The sequence below is a fragment of the Cottoperca gobio genome, chromosome 24 (genome assembly GCF_900634415.1).
Source record: "Cottoperca gobio chromosome 24, fCotGob3.1, whole genome shotgun sequence".
NCBI lineage: Eukaryota > Metazoa > Chordata > Actinopteri > Perciformes > Bovichtidae > Cottoperca > Cottoperca gobio.
The window spans coordinates 19,209,026-19,225,817 of NC_041378.1; the positions used below are offsets into that span (position 1 = coordinate 19,209,026).

Genomic DNA, 16,792 nt, shown 5'->3' on the forward strand with positions numbered 1-16,792 from the left:
ATCAAAAAATGCGGATTCCGTCCTGGTCGTGGAACAACAGACCAACTCTTTACTCCTGCAAGGATCCTGGAGGTGGCCTGGGAGTACGCCCATCCGGTCTACATGTGTTTTTTGGATCTGGAGAAGGCGTATGACCGGGTCCCCCGGGTGATACTGTGGGAGGTGCTGCGGGAGTATGGGGTGAGGGGGTCACTTTTGAGGGCCATCCAATCCCTGTACGCCCAAAGCGAGAGTTGTGTCCGGATACTCGGCAGTAAGTCGGACTCATTTCCAGTGAATGTTGGCCTCCGCCGGGGCTGCGCTTTATCACCAATCCTGTTCGTGATTTTCATGGATAGGATATCGAGGCGTAGTCGTGGAGGAGAGGGGTTGCAGTTCGGTGACCTGAGGATCTCATTGCTGCTCTTTGCAGATGATGTGGTCCTTATGGCATCATCGGTCTGTGACCTTCAACAGTCACTGGATCGGTTCGCAGCCGAGTGTGCAGCGGTTGGGATGAGGATCAGCACCTCTAAATCTGAGGCCATGGCTCTCAGCAGGAAACCGGTGGATTGCCTACTCCGGGTAGGGAATGAGCCATTACCCCAAGTGCAGGAGTTCAAGTAGCTCGGGGTCTTGTTCGCGAGTGAGGGGACGATGGAGCGAGAGATTGGCCGGAGAATCGGAGCAGCGGGGGCGGTATTACAGTCACTTTACCGCACTGTTGTGACGAAAAGAGAGCTGAGCCAGAAGGCAAAGCTCTCAATATACCGGTCGATCTTCGTTCCTACCCTCAGCTATGGTCATGAAGGCTGGGTCATGACCGAAAGAACGAGATCACGGGTATAAGCGGCCGAAATGTGTTTTCTCAGACGGGTGGCTGGCGTCTCCCTTAGAGATAGGGTGAGAAGCTCAGCCATCCGTGAGAGACTCGGAGTAGAGCCGCTGCTCCTTTACGTTGAAAGCGGTAGACGATGGATGGATGGATGGTTGTAGGAGGATATAAAGCTTTACAAATTGAGTCTCGCCTCACAATTACCCAAATACAAAAATAACTGATGGAAACAGCCTGGGGGGGATGGAAACAGGAAAGCACACACACACACACACCTCAGTTTGCATCATATCCATCCTGTCCTCCAGCTCTGCTCTGAGCTGCTTCTTGTCCTGCCTCAGTCCCTCCAGTATCTCCTGCAGCTGATCCCTCTCCTCACTGAGAGACGTCGCTCTGCACAGCAGCTTCTCCATCGCCTCACTGTGCGTCTGAGTGTCGGCCGTCCTCTCAGACTGCAGACAGTCTCTCTCTGCTCGCACACTCTCAAGCTCCTCAGTCAGTCTCTGAGTCTGTCAGGAAAGAATGAAGACCTTATTGAAATACATGACTATACGATCTGTATTTTAATAAGCTTGCTTATTATGCATTTCAAAATGTGTCTACATCAGTTGATCCATCAAGAGGTCAGTCAGCATTAGACAGCAGGTTTGCTGTGTGTTCTTTATGTATAAAGAATTGTAGTCCTGCCTGATTGTGGAGCTCTTGCACCTGGAAGGTAGTCTCTGCATCACTCCCAACGCTTGGTCTGCTCTCCAGCTTTGCCATTTGACTCGTCAGCACGTTGATCTCATCTTGGAGAACTTTGACCTTCTCCTGAGACACTCTCAGCTCCTCCTGGTTTTCGATCATCTGAAAGAGATTACCACCACGAGTGATATTCTTTAAAGCTGAAGTAAGCACAGCGTTATTGTAATAGTATCTTACAAGATTACATTTAGTAAACAAAGACCCAGTTTTCTAGATGCATTAAGAAACTCATACAAGTGTCTGCAGCTCCTCCATCTGCACACTCCTCTCATTGGGAGGCCCGTCCTGTTCTGATGTTTGTGCAGTCTCCAGCTGTTTGATCCGCTCCATCTTTTCACGATTCTTCTCCAGGGCTGACCTCAGCTCCTCCTGATGTTCAATCATCTGTTTGGCAATTTGTTTTTCAATTATTTTGAATACAACATGTAGAGAAAACACAAAACGGCCAACACAACACAGCTGTATGTAATGAATGCATTTTCAAATGTGGACCGGCAAAGCAGTCACATGGTCACTCACCATCTCTACATTTTCCTGCATGTCCATCTGGAGCTGGTCTCGCTCTGCAGTGAGAGTTGTAACTGCAGAGAGCACCTTCTCCATCTCCTCCGCAGAACTCTGAGCATCAGCACTCTGCGCAGACAGGAGAGCGTCTTTCTCAGCTCGCACACAATGAAGCTCTCCAGTCAGCTGATCCAGCTAGAATTATTCAAATAAAAACTATATATTGGTTGCGTTTATGGTATTATTACTTAATTGATCTACAGTTTGTAATGCAAGAACAAACGCAATAACCAGAGAAAAGATGACAGCAAAGGTCTCTGACTTAACAAGGAATGCCATGTCTGAATCTTCCACGTAGGCAAACAAACAAGCTTCATCTAATGTAATAAATCCTTCATCAGTTGCTGCATCTCATTCAGTTTTTCTTGCAGTGGTGCTTCTCACGTTTAAATGAAGTGAATGTATACAGATACGCATGTCTAACCTATTGATAGAGTATCACTTCCTGATACAAAATGTATCAGACGAGTGCTCAACAAATGCATAATGTATACAAAATATCAGTAACACGCTGGTTTACGTAGATATAAGGTAAGGTATAAGTAGTATTCATTAAGAGCTCACTGTGTTACGCTGGTGTACGTAGATATAAGGTAAGGTATAAGTAGTATTCGTTAAGAGCTCACTGTGTTACGCTGGTGTACGTAGATATAAGGTAAGGTATAAGTAGTATTCATTAAGAGCTCACTGTGTTACACTGGGGTGCGTAGATATAAGGTAAGGTATAAGTAGTATTCATTAAGAGCTCACTGTGTTACGCTGGTGTACGTAGATATAAGGTAAGGTATAAGTAGTATTCATTAAGAGCTCACTGTGTTACGCTGGTGTGCGTAGATATAAGGTAAGGTATAAGTAGTATTCGTTAAGAGCTCACTGTGTTACACTGGGGTGCGTTGTTGAATGCTGATGTTTTGAGCATGTTCGAAATTACCAGACATACCCGACGTGTGCTTCATAAGATATGCAGACGTTACGTTAGACATACGTGAATAGAGAATACGTAGTCCAATATAGTACGTGAATACCTACGTGACTACGTTAGATATCGGCTACGTCGGCTGACAGTGAATCCGACAGCCAATGTATTGATAACGAGTGGATAATCTATTCCTACCCTATGTTAAGATGATGCCTGACGACGGAGTAACTTATTAAACGTGTTTCTACAGTACAGCTAGCGTTCAGCATGTTACCCGTTCTCCAGCATCAGCATGACGTGAACCAGATGGCACATTTCCAGCTCCGTTGGCCAGACGCTCCGATACGTTTTAAATAGGTAAGTGATACGCTAGCAATGTTTGACATACGTATAATAATTCATTATGTACTCGTTATGTATACGTCAGCTACAACACCGCTGTGGAAAAGTTGGACGTATTTGGACTCTGACACATTTTCAGCTCATTTTCATATACGCCGGCATGTTTCTGCCATACGGAACTGTGTACGTCTGGTGTGTTTGGCGTAACGTCTGCGTCCTTCAAACGATCACAACTTACCCTTAATTTATATCAACCTATTGCCGATATTTTGTATGCGCCGGCATACGTTTCTGTCATACTGATGTGTGACAGGGCCTTTACTCTTTGATGTGAAACGTTTTTTTTATGCTGCCGCCTTGGCCAGGACTCCCTTGTTGAAGAGATTCTGAATCTCAATGGGAAACATTCCTGTTTAAAAGGTTTAATGCGTTTGAATTTAAAACACTTAAATAATATTAGACAGGGAGACGGACAGATCTTATGTTAGCAGATTACACCAATTTAGACGACTCTCCTCGGGATCGCCAAACTTTCTGTTGCTGCCGTTACACAAGTTAGACTCAGCTCTGCATCAGCCCGCTGTGACTCCCGGTGCTGAGATATACACCGGCCGTATCAGAGCCTCTGTAGCGACTGCACGCTCCCCTCCAGGGAAGCAGTACTAGGTCAGAGCGAAAGACGAAACAATAACGAATCATTCCCTCGTCTCTGCCGCGTTACACGGAGCGTACAGCCCCCAGTGACACACATATCTGAGCTCCACGTGAAGATCATAAGAGAGCAGAGATCTTTAGACTCTGAGTTTCAGCAGTCTGCTCTGATGAACTGACTGACACACATTAATACACAGTAAATATATCGACACTAGAAGAGAGAGATACAACTGTAGAATATAATACACAAGATAAAGAATACACAATAATACTCTAAAATCATCTAGAGATTTGGAATGCGTGTCCTATTTTTTCCCCACGTGACACGTGTTTCTCAGTAAAAATTAAACAGCAATAGATGTTCAGACTACCTCTGTGTGGAAAAAAAGGAGGCGGCGGGTGCTTTATGGTGAATAAGGATTGGCGGACAATGGGAATATTAATTCCTGCTCAGCTGATCTGGATTTATTGTCAAATGCACTGTACTTACTACCAAGGGAATCATAATCAGTCATTATCACAATGGTCTACTCACCACAAACACAGAAGCCTCCCTGTCGGATCTTTGCAAAGACCTAAACTGCTCACAGACCTGTAATCCTGACGCTGCACTCATTGTTGCTGGAGACGTCAAATCAGGCTAAGAAGGTTATGCCTGACTTCCATCAACATATTGACTGCGTCACAAGGGAAATAAACTAAGACTGGATGGGCCGGGGCTACAGAGCGGAATCGTTAGCCACGTTTGGGAAGAGCAAACATCTTGCTGAGGTTAAAATAAGTAAAACTACAACGCATGCGCCCAGTGACACGAGGTAAGTGAAACTACAATTCCAGGAGGGAATTTCCAGAAGCATGTTGCAATATCTAAGAACTATGACAGATTAGCCCCGCCATCACTGTAATATGCCCTCCATCTCAATCAGGCACCTTGGACGATGTTTGGAGGACTCACCTGCGTCATCAAACTGTCCAGCTTCTCTGGAAGAGTCTGGAAAGAAGCTAGCTCCTCCAGCTGAGCTTTGAGGGATCCCTCTGCTTCATGAGACACAGTGAGCTCTCTGTTCAGGTGGGCCACTGTTCTCTCAAGTTCCATGCTGTGCATCAGATCTGGAGACAGATAACATCTTACAACTCTCACCTGAATCTGAATGTCTGCTTTTCTAACCTAATTTGCAGAGTTTTAGAAACTCGCCGACTTCAAACCTACTTTTTGGGACTTTTCCATCTAGCAGTGTGGTGAGCTTTGTGTTCTCGTCAAATGCCACACTCAGCTCTTTTTGGAGATCGCTCTGCATCTTTCTGTTGCGTGACTTCTCCGTGTCAAGTTGGAAGTGCAGGCTTTTCACCTCAGCTTCCATCTTCTCATGGTTGGCACTCAGAGTCACCTGGAGAGGAGATACGAGACAAGAAAAATTTAATAAATAAAAAGATACAGATATTGGTCTTGATGTCACTAGTACAAGTATTACACAATCATGATGAAAACAAACAGACCAGGTACCATGCACTAAACATTGTTGATTACAAACTACTTAAGACATCGTTTTCGGCTGAGTTTGCCCATTGGGTTCAGTTCTTAAAGTTTGGTGTGAAAGCTGTCAATCAAACTCTGGTGCAGACCAAACAAAGACCCAGACTGCCTGAAAAGGTGAGCATCCACTGGTTTGTATGATAGTACATATGTGATATTAGTAGAATTCAAAAAGGCTAACTGCTTTTATACATCATAAAAAAGTGAGTAAAATGCAGCAACCACGCAGCAAGAAGAGTGCGTGGTCGGGATTTCTTTAGTTCTCTCCTCTCCTCCGTCTCTGACTGTAGGTGTGTGCGCATGTGTGTGTCAGGAGCGGAGCCCCGCCCTTCGCAAAACAGAGCGGGGGAGAGAATGAATGCGCAAAGCAGTAGACACTGAAACGTGCACATAACTTAAACGCTTGTTATTTATCTAATAGAAGAGCAGCTGTTCAATGTGAAAAGTTAAAAAAACACATTCAATTTCAAGGGGGGCGCGGGGTTCCGTTGGGGGGGCGCAGCGCATGTGTACGGCCCCTTAGTGGTTAGCAGGCCACAGGTATATGCTGGTTTTTAAGATTAAAACTATGCAATGTCACATCATTTTGGACGATAATTACTACAATATTATTGTTATATTAATAACAAACATCCCTAAATCATATTTGAAGCAAAAGTTGGTGTCTTAGGGTCTCAACGCCTAAACCACGGGGGCGTCCCATCTCTTTTTTGAAAAACAAATTCATACAAGAAACGACATTAACACGTAATTTGTGCCGAACATTCATTTAAACCACCTTATTTAACGTCCAAGTAGATTTTCCGACACTCGAAGTGTTGTGTGATAATCTCACTTACATTCATCTCCTCCACTGCCATATTTTGGCTGCGCAGGACAGCCCAGTCCTTCTTTGCATCTCTGCTGAGCCCCTCAGCGTCATCTAGAGAGCGACGAAGCGACACCACCTCCTGCACCAAGTCCTTACCGCTCTGAAGGAGGCAACGCGACAGAGTTAGCCAGCTGACAGAAGTCACCTGCTTCATGTTTTGATCAATTCGACTGCTTTCAGCTCCTACACGTTAAACCTTGTAATGCTTCATATTCAACCGATACTCCCATACGACATTTCACATGCAAACTATTCAGATTTTAGGTCAGTTACAGTTTGCACCCTGTTTTTTCAGCATAAAAAAATATTTTGCCATTCCTAATTTTCCTACTTTTGTAAAGATACTCATTCGGGCTTCAAAACAGTGGCAGGTTCTTACCATTACACCCAATTCTGAAACTACGTTTCATCTAATCATATAAAGTAGATCAGGGTTCCCACAACTTCTTAATCATCAAATTCAAGGGTTCCAGAAACAATTCCCTCAAATTCAAGAACCCAATACGGGATTGATTGAGACGCGGTTATATACCGTCGCACTCTCGAGACATGCCAATAAAACAATTTTGAATTTAAGTGACATGAATTTGTATTAGTTTGTCAACCAATCCATTGTGAATGCAGACATTTTTCAGGGAATCACTCGTATTAATCATCGGGCCTGAGGAAGCCTGCCTTACTGTAACAGCTTCTGCACATCTCTGCCAAAAAAGGGATTCCATTGACTGACTTGATGCTGTGTCTTTATGATTTTTTAAAAGTGATAAGACACACAGGGGTATAGGTATAGGCAACTCTATATTACGGTAGAAACGGGATTGCAGGTGGAAACATTTCTACCGTTAAACAGTATACATCATCATAACGCCCAACACTAACAATTAAAAAGACACATACCATACTCTGAAGGTCCTCTGCAAATTCAGTTTCTTCTTCAGTTCATCAGTCAGCTTTTCTAGCTTGTTCTAGAAAAAAAACAATATTTAACGAAACAAGGTCTGGCTCGTAAGAGTTATATAAATAGTACACATCTTACTTCAACCACTCAATATCTCAACTGTGAGCTAAAAGTGGATTGGGGCTTAAAGATGGTTGAAATGACAATATTCAACTCAGATGAAATATGTTTGTGTGCACTGTACCAGACACGAGACGTGCAGACCTGAGGGGGAACTCTTCAGCACGCCAGCTTACCTGAAGCTCTCGGCATTGAAGCTCAGAGCCTTCGATGGTCTTTTTCAAGTCGGTGATCTCATTTTGCAACTCATTCTGTTAGATCACACAAACAAAATGAACGTAGTGTAAATAAAAGCCCAACCCAATACCAACTCTACTGTCCTTGAATACAAGCATTATAATAGCGCGTTTCCACTGCAAGGTTCGGATCTATTTGGCTCGCTCTTTTTTGGTTTTCCACGAGGGATACTACCTGGTACCTGGAACTTGTTTTAGTACTACCTCAGCCGAGGTTCCAAGCGAGCCGAGTCCATACTGAATGGTGACGTAAAAAAGACTGCAGACCAGATTGGTCAGAGGGAATAGTCACTTGCATGTCACTGGACATCCTGTACAAACCCGGCGTTTTAAAATAGCAAATAGCGATTGCATTCTCTTTTTTCCACTCAACCCAGATTCAAAGCAAATGCCAGTTGGCAAAACTACGTCTTATATTACACCTTACAATTAAGGAAGTGCAGACGTTCGTCTGTTTGGCTGCCAATGAAAGAATTCAGCGAGTCTCCTGTTTACACGCCGCTGTTGCTTTGCCTAACAGCTGATCACCCTGCCCGACACGGAGTTGGTATCATCTGCAGTGGAAGCTGAACCATGTGGAGGAAACGCAGCGTAAGTGGAATCTGAATGGAATCAAATCATTTACCTCATGCTCTTTCATGAACTCGTTCTCAAGAGACAAGAACTCATCCGTCTCTCTCTTCTCCTGAGACAGAGCTGCTTTCTCTTTCTCCAGACATTCAATCTGCTCTATGAACATCCCAAGCTCCTGCTTTAGATAGTCCCGCTCAGCAAGCACCACGTCCTATAAACATACAATTTAATGCATATAAGCAGCAGTAAGCACTTCCACTTGAAATGCATTGCCACAAGGTTAAGACTTGCTTGGCCTTTAAAGCCAGGTTAACTTTAATTGGCTAAGAGACCGTTTGGATAGTCCTACATTAAGCCTTGAGGAGTACGATAGTTTCTCCACAACAAACTGTATATAATATAACAACATTACATACATACAGAATATTACAAACATAAATACACACGATAAGTTAAGTTGTGGGATGAGTACATCTGCTTGCACATGATCAGCTGTAAAAGCGCTCTGTGCTGGCTGTGCCGTCGTTCATTACCTTCTCTGTAGCCAGAGTTTCACACAGCTGGATTGTCTCTGCAAACTCATTTGTCTTCTGGAAAACAAGGTATGAAGATTAGTACTAAAAGCAGTTAACACAACCAAGTCAAAAGTCAATGATCAGTATGCCTAAGGTGCTACTCTCAGGTGTAATTGAGGATTTCTCCTCTTACTTAGAGACAAGAAAGCATGTATATTTCAACACAGCATAGCCGGGTGTGCCTTCGTTCTTCATGCCAACTCTCCACGTCTGACAATTTCAAGCTCAACATCTCCACCTTTTCCACAGCCTCCTGTTTCTGCTGGACCGCCATCTCAAGCTTCTGCTCCAGCTCTGCTGCCCTCTGTTCTGTTGCCTGTATTTTGTCCACGGCCTCCTGTTTCTGCTGGGCCTCCATCTCTAGCTGCAGCTCTAAGTTGGAAACTTTCCCAGAAAGCTCACACATACGGTCTCGAGACACAAAGTCTTTGGGACTGGAAAAAAGATATAACATACAGATGTGTTGAACTGTAAACTACCTACAAACACTCATACTGTAGCCGTATGTGAGCCGTTGAAAACGCTCGAGTCAAAACCAAGCACCGCCCACCAGCACAAGCAAACTCTCATTTTACAGCTTAACAATACACTAAAATATGTTTCTGAAAACATTTGGAGGCAAGAAATAGTCCATGCTGTAACAGAATCTTAATTCATATTTGATTAGCGCTGCCTGTTTGACAGATTGATCCAAATTCATGAGCAGTGATTGCCACTGTGTTAGAGACTCCTCAGCTGTGATTGGTTGTTCTCCTTTGGGGCGGTTGGGTAGCAAAAGCCATTAAGAGCCAGGAGGATGCAGATTATCTCTCATGCAGTAAATCAGGATAAAGTGACAGTTTAAACAAATATGATAAAGTTTGTTTTTTATAAAAAGGTTTAACTTGTGATACAAGACTTTATTCATGTCACCGATCCCCATGTTAATGAAACAGGAAAACCAAGCTCAAATTCATGATATATCACACATCTCACTGTCCTGATGATACGAGTAGTTAAAAGTGAAAACCACTATAAACATTATTAGCATCAAGACATTCACCTGTCTTCAAAGCTTCGAACAGTCACAGAACTCCGACTCATATCCATTTCATCTGAAGGCTCATCAGGAATCTCCCAGCGAGAGTCAAAATCCTCGTCATCTGTTAAAACACACCATGTATGCATTAAAGTGATTATCAGAATGCATGTGAAATATGATTTGCAGATTGCATTTACCTTTTTATTTTATGTGGTCCTCCTTACCTTCATCCAGTTCCATCAGACAGGAGCCGTCGGCTTTCCTCTTCCGAGTGAAAGATTGTGCAAAGCTAAGGTCAGATGAACCCCCATCACATGTAGACCGACGGGCAACTCTGACCATCTTACCTCCCCACGTGACCCTGCGTTTTGGAAGCTTAAAAAAAAAACAGGACAAGAGCCATTATGACTATGGTACTGAAGAAAAGGGTGTACTACAGCGTCATTTTGAGTCATAGTTACATTTCGAACAGGAATCAGGTTTGAGCTGGTGACCAGCATTTTGGTCAGGTTTCTGATCCGGTCTTCTTGTTCTCTCTGGAGCTGATCCTTTTCTTGCAGCAGCTGGGAGAGAACCTTTTTCTCCATCGCTGTGGTCTGTGTGACTGAAGAAACCTGGAGGGAGATCATCCACAGGTCAGTGGGTAGAAAGTGCTGTTACAATGGGACTTGCAGTGATAGGCACATCGCAATAGAACATGACATAAGAAAGAAAAGGGATCGGGGATGAGACTTGCCTCGTTAAGTCGACGTTTGAGGTCTACAATTTCATTGCGATACCTTTTGAGCAGAGCCCCATCATCAGACACCTCCGTCACATGAGGGTCGTTCTTCATTTTCTTTGCAGTGCTGGCAAACTAATGAAATAAACATTTTGGGAAACATAATCTGCTTTGATTTCTCAGTCTGATGTTGGCTCCAACAGTCCATGTTTTAAATTCTCATAACTGCACTTTCTGGACAGACATCCACCTGCAAAGCTGCAGTGTTTTATCTTGCGTAAATGTACAGGGGGAAAGGAGCTAACCATATTAAATGTGCCACACCATTTAGTATCACAAATCTAACAATTGAATATTTAAGTGAATATTTAGGCACTGTAGAGGTTTAGGTGTACAGGACAGAACTCTGCATATTTCACCAACCTGCAGAGTGCTGAGGGTCTCATCTAGAGAGACAGGAGTGATGGTGCAGATTATGACCGTTTTAGCGTTTCCACCCAAGGAGTTCTGCAGGATGCGGGTTAGCTTACTGTCTCTGTAGTTAATGAAGCCCCTAAAGAGAGAAGATGTGTTTAGTGTCAGAACCTTTGAATTAATGTTCAACACATAAAAAGGAGCTCTTAATAAACATTTTAAAAGGCGTTTTTAATGTAAACATTAATTGTTTACTCCCAAATGATGGAACTGGAGCTATATAAATAACTAAACATTAACAAATAAATATTATAGTATTATACGTGTGTGTGTGTGTGTGGCCAGTGGACATATATCTGGAGCAGTGAGACTCTGCTCAGAAAGAACATTTCCACACTGATCAACAATGATGATATCCTACAACACACACACAGCTATTGGATTGAATGTATGAACAGTAGAAATGATAACTGATCAGTTATGTTTACAGGAGCGGTAACGTCATTGCAAGTTTACTCACTTCTGGCTTTCATCTGTCAGTTTCTTCATCACTTGGCCGAGTGTAAACAGGCTGCGATTGATATTGCAACCTTCTTTGAAATGTGTGCCTAGGATATCAAAACAGATGGATTACTGGTAACTCGGCACACTGCATTGTAGAATCAGTAACTCTAACATAGCATCAGGGCGAGTTGCCTTTCATGCAGCTTCAATCAGTAATCTAAAATTATCTGTGGCTTTAACACCACCTTACCTTCTGCTCCTGTTTGACTTGCTCTCTCAGATCCAGCTAGATCAACTAAATTCTAGAAGATGAAGCAAAATTGCTAGTGAACAAATAATGATCAAATGCAAACAATGATACAGACAATAAGAAAGACAGCAAAGGTAACAGAAACAAAGAAAACAAGCCAATAAAAGAAAAGAGCGAGCTCACCAAATGAGACACAATAATGGCTCCATCAGCATTTTCACCGGATGGGTCGGTCCTTTCTCGGCTTTCCAGGATCTAAGAAGAACTTAATCATGAACAATCCAGATTTCCCCAGAAAGCTACATGTTCCTGTAAGTTGTGGTGTTGCTTACCATTCGGAAATTGGTGTGCGAGCGGCTGCTCCGCTCATTCATTTTTGTCTTTCCATAGTGACGGTTCTCTACAGAGGCAGAGTGCAGAAAACACATGGTTGTTAAACAGTCTGCCTGAACATCCTGGAGACAGCATTCTCATGTCCAGTCATCTCAGATCTCACCTTCTCCTTTCCGAACCCAGGCCAGGGCTTGTGCAGGAGACGTGACCACTTCCTCCGTCAGGTCAGATACATAGATGTTTTTCTGCATGTTTTTCAAGACACAATCATGAAGATCATGTGAAATAAGAAAAAACATATTTTCAGAGTTTCTGGCATTCAGTGTTCCTAGACTTTGAAGAATGTTATAAAAGAGCTTAGGCCCAGTAGAATAACTTAAATGACCTCAATAAAAAAGGGTATTTCAGTGATTTTGTCTACAAATGTCGTTGTGGATTGTTTTAGTTTGCCGGCAAGTTGCGGCCAGAAAATACCTGCAGCCAATCAGCAAACAGAGTCGTATAATGTCTCCGCAGGATTTTTTTATTAATGCAGCGAGATGACCTTCTCTGCTGCCTGGTGTTTTCAGCGTAACAGTAAGAAGGCTGCATTTGTTATTAGAATGTGTTCGAAACATGATGAACATTACGCAACACCCATTCATTTATTTGCATGTTGTGAACATTAACCAGGCCGCCACTAAAAACTATTTCTGCCTTCTTACGCAACCAAAGGTGATTACAGATCTACATTGATTGAGATTTTGTTCATTCTAATATGCGTTACATGCCACTGTTGAAAACTAGACCTAAAAAGACTTGATAAGGGATTCAGATTTGATAAAACAGACACTGCACTAGTCCGCTTACATCGATTGTCTCTCTGACTTCCAGGGGTTTTCTCTTCCAGCTATCAACGAGCAGATCACTCACAGTTTCGTTGTAGATTTCCATGTAAGAAACTCTAAGAAGGAACTCCTTCTTTGGAAACTTTGGGGCAAAAGACAAGTCATCGGTTAGAAAAAACAGTGATTACTAAAATAAAACTGTGCCGCATTTCAAACATGCAATACAATGCATACATTTTTGATGGTATGGAAGACGTCCTCCACAGCCAGAGGTATCACTCCAGGAGTACGGTCACTCCCCATCATGGTGAAAGTCTTTCCGGAAGAAGTCTGTCCATAAGCAAATATGGTTCCTGTGGATCAAACACAGAATAGATGTATACACAAAATAAACACTATGCAGCTACTGCAAGTGTTTGGTGCAACATAAGACAGGTCTCACTGTATTCCGTTTCCATTACATACCATTGTATCCCTCAACAGTGGAAACAACAAGAGGTTTAGCAATGACCTGGTACAGCTGATTGGTTGTTTCTTCTTCAGCGAACACTCGGTCTGTGAACAACAGAGGAGGAACGCAGATTGCTGTTAAGACTCTGTGCTAAATATTGCAAATGAGCCACACAATCCAGTAAACCTACTTCTTAAATCCTATACATGCTGCAAAACATACCATAACTAAAGCTCTTAATGAGTTTCCCCTCATTGAGCTGATGAAGGGAATCATCCTCGGCTTTCCAAAACTGGACGGGCTCTGCATTGTCTGATGCAGCACTGTCTTCTCTGTAACAAGGACATACAATGAAGACAAATATGGAAACATTAAAAGACTTTGTCGACAACAATCAAGAGATACGATTTAGTGTTGCTCCGTGAGAATTCAATTGTGGCTAAATTGCTAAAACGCCTCTGAAGATTTGATGACGTTTGGAAGCTCAGCTAAAGCAAAATGTGATATTTGGAGGAGTAATTATTAGATCATGAAAAGTCTATGTCAAAAACATCACAGATCATTTTATTTATTGTTTATTTTGTGAAAATATAATCCCCGTATATACTGTACATCAGCGCACTAGGAACATACTCCGATGTTTACTCCGTACATTTGCCAAATCAACTATTTATTCCTCATCTCTGAATGTTTTCTCTTGAAAGACCTAAACATAGGGAGGGCATCGGCAATGCGTGTTACATCGACTTTGGCCGGACTGAAAAACCTCAACAGCTTTTGCACGGATTGCCATACAATCTGGTACAGCCATACCTGTTCCCCACAGGATGAACAGTAATAACTGTGTTGGCCTTTTGGCTTTTCCAATAAGCTAATGCAATCTTCAAGTAAACATTTCACTTCATTTATTCTCTTAGTCTTGAGTCATTGAAACACGTATAAAATGATTATACAATACAAGTGAATCAATACAAAGTATAAAGAAAGCCTTTGAATTCATAGAGAAATAGCTAAATATAGCTGGGTGGTAGTGATACGCCTTTCAAATACAACACCTGAAGGTTGTGAGTTCAATACCAGGGCTGCCACCATTGTACCCCCTGAGTTGGCAAACCACTTTTTCTAAAGCATTTGGACTGAAACCAAATATTTGCTTTGGCTTTTTTTTTTTTTTTGCTGTAACTGTGCTTTTATGGATATAAAATGTAGCATTCAAATTAGACATGTATTTAGTTGTTTTACATTAAAACAAAAAAAATCCCAATTATTCTTGTAACTGTAAATGCAGACAATACAGGACTGTCAGGACTCTGTTAGAATATTGTGATAAAGTTCTTTATTTTCTGTAATGCAATTAAAAAAAAAAAAAAATGTCATGCATTCTGGATTCATTACAAATCAACTGAAATATTGCAAGCCTTTTATTATTTTAATATTGCTGATTATGGCTTACAGCTTAAGAAAACTCAAAAATCCTATCTCAAAAAATTAGAATAGTTCCTCAGACCAAGTAAAAAAAAAGATTTATAACAGCAAAACAAAATCAAACATTTGAAAATGTCCATTAATGCACTCAGTACTTGGTTGGGAATCCTTTTGCACGGATTACTGCATCAATGCGGCGTGGCATGGAGGCAATCAGCCTGTGGCATTGCTGAGGTGTTATGGATGCCCAGGATGCTTCAATAGCGGCCTTTAGCTCATTAGCATTGTTGGGTCTGGTGTCTTTCAGCTTCTTCTTCACAATACCCCACATATTCTCTATGGGGTTCAGGTCAGGGGAATTGGCAGGCCAATCGAGGACAGTAATGCCATGGTCAGTACACCAGTTACTGGTGGTTTTGGCACTGTGGGCAGGTGCCAGATCATGCTGGAAAATGAATTCCTCATCTCCATAGAGCTTTTCAGCAGACGGAAGCATGTAGTGCTCTAAAATCTCTTGGTACACAGCTGCATTTACTCTGGGCTTGATGAAACACAGTGGACCAACACCAGCAGCTGACATGGCTCCCCAAACCATCGCTGACTGTGGGAACTTCACACTGGATTTCAAGCAACTTGGATTTTGCCCCTCTCCAGCCTTTCTCCAGACTCTGGCGCCTTGACTTCCAAATGAAATACAAAACTTGCTTTCGTCTGAAAAGAGGACTTTGGACCACTCTGCAACTGTCCAGTGCTTCTTTTCCATAGCCCAAGTCAGACGCTTCTTCCGTTGTCTTGAGTTCAGAAGTGGCTTGACCATGGGAATACGGCTATTGTAGCCCATTTCCCGGACACGTCTGTGAACAGTGGCTTTTGATACCTGGACTCCAGCTTCAGTCCACTGTCTTTGAAGCTCCCCCAAATTCTGGAAGCGACTCTTCTTCACAATGCTGTTAAGGCTGCGGTCATCTCTCTTGGTTGTGCAGCGTTTCCTGCCACATTTCCCCCTTCCAACAGACTTTTTGTGGATGTGCTTTGAAACTGCACTCTGTGAACAGCTTGCTCTTTGAGACATTTCTTTTTGTGTCTTACCCTCCTGATGGAGGGTGTCAATGATGGTCCTCTGGACAGCAGTCAGATCAGCAGTCTTCCCCATACTTGTGATTTAGTTTACTGAACCAAGCTGAGTGTTTTTCAAGGCTCAGGAAACCCTTGCAGGTGTTGAGTTAATTAGACGATTCAAGTGATTCGTTGAACACCCTACTAGTATACTTTTTCATGATATTCTAATATTTAGAGATAGGATATTTGAGTTTTCTTAAGCTGTATGCCATAATCAGCAATATTAAAATAAAAGGCTTGCAATATTTCAGTTGATTTGTAATGAATCCAGAATGTATGACATTTGTTTTTTTAAAATTGCATTACAGAAAATAAAGAACTTTATCACAATATTCAAATTTTCTGAGACAGTCCTGTAGAGTTAACGTTACCGATAAACGTCTAATCCTATGGCTCCACATCACTAGCTTAGTAAAGAAAAAAATTATCGTACAAGAAATTGTAACGTCACCTGTTCTACAATACGTTACCCCCGTTAACGTCCATAAATATTATTGTCACAAGTAAGCTAACGATTCTGAGCATTGAAATTACATCAGTAACGTCAACATTTAGCATTAGTATTAAACTCCGAACTTGTAATTGACTAATGCTAATTTAGCTGATGGCACAAAACTTACCTCGCTATAAGGGGACGGACTCGAACACAGACTTTTACTGCGGATTCTTCTGACATTTTCTTTGTGATAGTCACCCACCATACATAAAATGAGCAGGCAAACTAAAACATCTTCCATAAATCACAATAAACAACTACAGACTCCCAATAAACTGACGCGTGCTCACAAAAAAAAGTGAGTGACTCCTTCAGTTTAAAATAAAACCGTCTCGGGTTTTAAACTCTCAAACTTTGTTTTGATTGGTGAACGTCATCAGGTGG

The 16,792-nt window shown here is 42.3% G+C and overlaps 1 protein-coding gene across 1 annotated transcript in view; it reads right to left on the reverse strand.

Moving 5' to 3' along the window:
* The window catches only part of LOC115003959 (centromere-associated protein E-like), a 38,036-nt gene extending 21,348 nt beyond the window's left edge, over positions 1-16,688 (reverse strand). Inside the window, 28 exon segments of the mRNA XM_029425898.1 lie at positions 1,090-1,323; positions 1,502-1,663; positions 1,796-1,945; positions 2,081-2,260; positions 4,996-5,150; positions 5,251-5,428; positions 6,414-6,545; positions 7,343-7,374; positions 7,377-7,410; positions 7,640-7,714; positions 8,325-8,483; positions 8,806-8,862; positions 9,086-9,281; positions 9,890-9,989; positions 10,093-10,243; positions 10,330-10,482; positions 10,605-10,724; positions 11,013-11,142; positions 11,524-11,611; positions 11,758-11,809; positions 11,941-12,012; positions 12,090-12,157; positions 12,254-12,335; positions 12,940-13,059; positions 13,152-13,270; positions 13,383-13,472; positions 13,591-13,700; positions 16,533-16,688. Coding sequence (XP_029281758.1) covers positions 1,090-1,323; positions 1,502-1,663; positions 1,796-1,945; positions 2,081-2,260; positions 4,996-5,150; positions 5,251-5,428; positions 6,414-6,545; positions 7,343-7,374; positions 7,377-7,410; positions 7,640-7,714; positions 8,325-8,483; positions 8,806-8,862; positions 9,086-9,281; positions 9,890-9,989; positions 10,093-10,243; positions 10,330-10,482; positions 10,605-10,724; positions 11,013-11,142; positions 11,524-11,611; positions 11,758-11,809; positions 11,941-12,012; positions 12,090-12,157; positions 12,254-12,335; positions 12,940-13,059; positions 13,152-13,270; positions 13,383-13,472; positions 13,591-13,700; positions 16,533-16,588 — 3,255 coding nt within the window. The 5' untranslated portion in view covers positions 16,589-16,688.
* Positions 16,689-16,792: the final 104 nt, after the last annotated feature.